Here is a 1,533-nt window from a genome sequence, read left to right on the forward strand (position 1 = left end):
CAGGAAGGAATATCCAATGGAATAAAGACAGTCTCTTCTGCAAATGGTGCTGGGAAAACCGGACAGCGACATGCAGAAAAATGAGCCTGGACCGCTTTCTTACACCGCACACAAAAATAAACTCAAAATGGATGAAAGACCTAAATGTAAGACAGGAAGCCATCAACATCCTAGAGGAGAGTGCAGGCAGAAACCTCTTCGACCTCAGCCACAGCAACTTCTTACTCAGCGCCTCTCAGGAGGCAAGGGAAACAAAAGCACAAATGAACTACTGGGACCTCATCAAGATAAAAAGCTTCTGCACGGTGAAGGAAACAATCAGCAAAACTAAAAGGCAACCGACAGAATGGAGACATTTGCAAATAATATATCAGGTAAAGGGTTGGTATCTGAAACCTATAAAGAACTTACCAAACTGAACACCCATAAAACAAATAATCCAGTGAAGAAATGGGCAAAAGACATGGACACTTCTCCAAAGAGGACACACAGATGGCCAATGCACACATGAAAAGATGCCCAACATCACTCATCATCAGGGAAATACAAATCAAAACCACACTGAGAGACCACCTCACGCCGGCCAGCGTGGCTAAGGCCAACAGCTCAGGCAACAGCAGACGCTGGCGAGGACGCGGAGAAAGAGGATCTTCTGCACGGCCGCTGGGAGTGCCCACAGGGGCGGCCACTCCGGGAAACTGTGAGGAGGTGCCTCAAAAATGAAAAGTAGAACTGCCCTACGACCCAGCAAAGGCACTACTAGGTATTTATCCAAGGGACACAGGTGCACTGTTCCAAAGGTGCAGCTCACGCACCCCAATGTTTATAGCAGCGCTATTGACAACAGTCAAAGTACAGACAGGGCCCAAATGTCCACAGACGAACAAATGGGTGAAGAAGATGTGGTGTGTCTACACCGGAGTATCACTCGGTGATCAGCAAGGCTGAAATCTTGCCATTTGTGACTCCGTGGATGGAGGTGGAGGGTACGACGCTAGGCGACATTAGTCAGAGAAAGAAAGATGTCATATGACTTCACTCACATGAGGACTTTAAGATACAACACAGAGGAACATGGGGGAAGGGAAGCAGAAATAACATAGAAACCAGGAGGGGGACAAAACTAAGAGACATTTACATATGGAGAACAAACTGAGGGGCTGGAGGGGCCGTGGGAGGGGGCTGGGCCGGATGGTTAGGGGGCGTTAAGGAATCTGCTCCTGTAATCAGTGTCGCACATGTGCTAACCAAGTTGGATGTAAATTAGCCAAGATTCAGGGAAAAGAAACACCTAGCACATTCCCTACCCAAACAGCACGTAAGAGACGGAGAAAACGGAGTTTTCGCACTGACCAACATGACTGGGCACAGCGTGGCCCGGGGCGGGGGGTACGGACCCGGCTGTGGCTGCGGCGCCGGCGCGGTCCCGGGCTCCCCCGCGGTCCTGAAGCGCAGCGGAGACGTGGGCAGGACGCAGCCACTAGGCAGACAAAGCGGCAGGAGAGCAAACTCACAAAACGCCCGTCATCAGGA

At 50.6% G+C, this 1,533-nt stretch overlaps 1 protein-coding gene across 1 annotated transcript in view; it reads right to left on the reverse strand.

Moving 5' to 3' along the window:
- WDR27 (WD repeat domain 27) overlaps positions 1–1,533 on the reverse strand; it is a 123,133-nt gene that overhangs the window by 94,411 nt on the left and 27,189 nt on the right. The window contains exon 8 of the mRNA XM_029943276.1: positions 1,398–1,509. Within this exon, the coding sequence (XP_029799136.1) occupies positions 1,398–1,509 (112 nt within the window). The remainder of the gene's footprint in view (positions 1–1,397; positions 1,510–1,533) is intronic.

Source organism: Suricata suricatta, chromosome 7 (assembly GCF_006229205.1).
Source record: "Suricata suricatta isolate VVHF042 chromosome 7, meerkat_22Aug2017_6uvM2_HiC, whole genome shotgun sequence".
NCBI lineage: Eukaryota > Metazoa > Chordata > Mammalia > Carnivora > Herpestidae > Suricata > Suricata suricatta.